Consider the following 3,743-nt stretch of genomic DNA (forward strand, 5'->3'; position numbering starts at 1 on the left):
ATTATAACTTCCCTCTGCATAAAAAGTTGTCTATCACTATAAAAATTAGCTGACTATAATTTAATGACTAGTAGCAGAAAGTGTATCTCCAAGACTTGGTCCTGATTTAGGAAAGAAGAAAAAAACACAACTTCTTGAAAAGGTAAAATAGCATAAAGCATTTAATGTCTAAACAAATCAATCTGTTAGTAGTAGTCACAAAATATGCTTAATATAGAAACCCACATTTATGACTTTAATAAAAAGTGTAAATTTACCTCAAAACATAAATTAACTCATTTAAAGAATCAGCATCGGTCCAAATTATGGTGAACTTTAAACAATTTCAGAATAAAATAACAGTAAGTACTTTATACTGCTTTTTATCAAAAAAATGCTTACAAGTTCTCCTAAAAATAGTCTGAAGCAACTGTTCTTTATTAATAGACGTTTTCAACATTATGGGCAACATTCTTAAAACCTTAAATTTGACAGGCTTTTAGACATTTAAGTACTGTGGTCCCCTTTTCTTTGATGTGGTTTATTCAGTTAGAAAAGAAAAGCATGGTAAACAACTTAATACAGTTTCACCAAATTGATAGTAGTACAAAAAGTTTAAGACTCTACAGAGCTACACATCGTACCTAATGTATCATTAAAAATAGACAGTATTTTCTTCAGCAAATGAAACAGCATACTGGTATGCTGTTAATGTGTACTTTTTAACACGTACTGTCGTTAAGTATTTACAACTTCTACTTTTATGAAGAGAACTAGAATGTAAATTTTCTGCAAAACTCGAAAAAAGCAATACAAAATTTGTGAAAGCCTGTTTTTATACAAAAGCCAGTTTTTCTCTTCAAATACTAGATATCATATGTAATGATTATTTTGCACATATTATAGTAATTCTTGAGGATGCTTTAATGCTGGAGGTAAGTTTACAGGTCTTGCTTCTTCATCAAGGAGTACCAGATCTTCTATCTCACTGCCTCTGTATTTTCTTTTACATATTTTTACCACCACTTTTTTTTTGAGAAACAACTTCAATGCTTCTCTTGATGCAACTGCTTTTGCATTTTCTTTGCTTTTGCCACAGCCAGTGCCCAAATACACAGACTTGCACCTCAATTCACAAACAATACTTTCTTGAGAGCTTTTATTTTGAGGCAGATCTGCCAGTTCTTTTAGTGGGACAAAGAACACATCCAGGGTAGCTTTTAGAGCCTCAATAGCTGCGTTTAGGAGCTCTCCATGATTCACATTGGGACTAAAGCCACCCACAGCTACCAACTTCCATGCCACTGTTTTATACAGTCTATTGAAGAAAGGCTGCTTCTGTTTTACATCTTCATTGGTTAACTTGCAACAAGAGAATTTGACTGAACTCTCACTTGACTGTGCAGTACTTTTAGAAGGCAACTGTGAGGTGCTACTCTGTGAGCTAATCTTAGATGCAAGCTGGGACACACTTGCTAAAGAAGTGCTTTTGGGAACCAGAGATCCACTGGCCTGGGAGCTGCTCTTGGAAGCTAACAATGATGCAGCTACCTGGGAAGTGCTTTTGGAAGTTAGCAGTGATGTATTTGTTGAGCTGCTCTTGGAAGTTAGTAACGATGTGCCTGATGAGGAACTGTTTTTAGATACTGATGATGAAACACCTGCCTCTGAACTAGTTTTGGAAGTTAGTCCACTTGAAGCTGTCTCTGAACTAGGTTTAGAAGATAATAACGGCAACTCTACCTCTGAGCTTCCAGAGGTGCCCAACAAGGGAACTTCAATCTCTGAACTGCTCTGAGAGGCTGAGACTGATGAGCTTTCCAAAGCACTCTTTTTTGGTGATCCACTTTGTTGTCTGCAATCAGTGGGCTGCGTCATGTGACTATTCACACTACATTTCAACAATGAAGAAACAAATGTTGCTGAACCATGTTTATCTGGAGCTTCAGATTGAGAAGCTTTTCCAGATCCTGCTGTTACCTGAGAGGAAATGCTGCTGCTGCTGTTGCTGCATTGGCTGGAAACAGAATGATCTTCTCTTGAAGAGTTATTCTGAGTGGTGATGCCAGAGCTCCGAGTGGAGTTACCACTACTCTCTGATTTGGTGGATGACCCTGAACTTGTTGAACTGTTTTCTTGCTGAGCTGATGTTCGTTCTGTTTTGGCAGAAATTTTTGCAAGATCTCGCTCAACTGCAGAATTGTTCTTTCCTTCTACAATTCGTTTTTTGGATGGCTCTTCTACCCCTTCTAAAAAGAAGGAAAACAAGATACTTGAAATACTTCACAGATTATCAGATGACAAGACAGATATTAAGAAAGGCACAAGGCAAAACTGTTTCAGTAGTAGTTTACGTGTAAAATAACGTCATTACCTTCTTAATACAGTGTTAAGTAACATCATCAAACTCTAACATTAAAAAAATCCATAGCATCAGACAACAGAAAACACTTCAAATTCTAAAGCAATCAAAGAAAACTATCAAATTCAGAGCCTAAAACACATAGGCAGGTAATTTATAAATTTAACATTTCAACTTATTAGCATTACATAAATTTTGGTTTGTTAAATTAGTGTTAGCAATAATTCCTAATTATATCAAACTTATTTTCTAAACTCCTATGTATGTTCACATCTATGATCTGCTAACCATTGCTACTCGATATCCCTCTTTTCTTCACCTTGGCAACCAGTTCGTCTCTTGTTGTATGGATTGGAGCATCTGTCACTTTGATGCCTTCAGCCATACTAAGAATTTTATCCATAACTTTTTGAGGGTACCTGAAAAAGAAAAAGTCACTTTTTAAAAGTCGGGTTATTCTCAGCTAGTAGTTGTGGTGTGAAAAACAGGCCACAGGAACGAACTGCATTTCCTGGTTACAATTAAGAACGTGTATCAACTGCCAAGAACAGTTTCCTGGAATCCCATAAACAATTGACCAGTCCAGGAGGCGGGCCTCCACGTACTGACCTTTAAATCTGGTGTCCATCCGCAAAAGCGTTTCCGGCTCAATGCCAACAATTGCAAAGACGGCCAGCCTTCCAGACGACTGAACTTACCTACTATCTGAATTTTTGTCGGCTGCTCGCGGGGACGCCCTTCTCGCCCTAGAGGGCAGCCCGCGCATTCCCGCGCTTCGCAACTTCCCCTCCCCACCGAGGCTGGTCCCGCGGCCAGCTCCGCAACCCAGTGTGGGGGTGGAAGACAAAAAGGAAAGGGCTGATAGTGACGCTTCCTCACTCACCGGCACCCAAGGAAGACATGGTTCGCCCAAGCCATGGAAAAAGAGATAAGCTGATGCAACTGCCGACTGCGGGTCCCGCTCTTGGCGTCTGCAGCTTCGTCTGTGTTAGCGGAGATAACACCGCCAGCGGGCGCCAGGTCGCCGGCGTTGCGAAGCAGAAACTCCCGGCGGTGGCGCCAGTGTTTGTCAGTCTCGCCCTCGCAGCGCAGCGCCTCCACCCAGGCGGCCACCCGCGGGTTCTGGCTCAGGTACTCCGACACCTCCTGCGCCATGTTGGACATGCAGGAAGCTGAAGGCGCGAGCAGACGTGCACCAGGAAAAAGGCTGGGTGCACAGGGGCAAGCGGCCCTGTCACTGCGGCCTGCACCGGCGGTCCTGCGGAGAACGCCCCTAGAGAGGCCCAAATACCAAACAACAGCGACGGGAAGAGCTGAACCGCCCACTTCCGCCTACCGCGGGCTCCTTCCCTTTTATAACCTCGCCGTCGCCGCGCGCCTGCGCGTCTTTCCGGAGCAAGCC

At 42.1% G+C, this 3,743-nt stretch overlaps 1 protein-coding gene across 2 annotated transcripts; it reads right to left on the reverse strand.

Annotated features, from left to right (window-relative positions):
* Nucleotides 1-240: 240 nt before the first annotated feature.
* Cdkn2aip (CDKN2A interacting protein) lies at nt 241-3,737 on the reverse strand. 2 transcript variants are annotated; one of them, XM_010641063.3, is made up of 3 exons: nt 3,225-3,737; nt 2,630-2,760; nt 241-2,228 (listed from the first exon to the last, which is right to left on the reverse strand). In XM_010641063.3, exons 1-3 carry the CDS (start codon nt 3,503-3,505, stop codon nt 880-882), a joined length of 1,761 nt encoding a protein of 586 aa, XP_010639365.1. In that variant the 5' UTR covers nt 3,506-3,737; the 3' UTR covers nt 241-879. The 2 variants fall into 2 exon arrangements, with proteins under 2 accessions (XP_010639365.1, XP_019065682.1); XM_019210137.1 differs by having other exon boundaries at nt 2,151-2,228; nt 2,661-2,760.
* Between the last annotated feature and the right edge of the window lie 6 nt (nt 3,738-3,743).

The sequence above is a fragment of the Fukomys damarensis genome, unplaced genomic scaffold (assembly GCF_012274545.1).
Source record: "Fukomys damarensis isolate Sample0158 unplaced genomic scaffold, DMR_v1.0_HiC HiC_scaffold_18, whole genome shotgun sequence".
Taxonomy (NCBI): domain Eukaryota; kingdom Metazoa; phylum Chordata; class Mammalia; order Rodentia; family Bathyergidae; genus Fukomys; species Fukomys damarensis.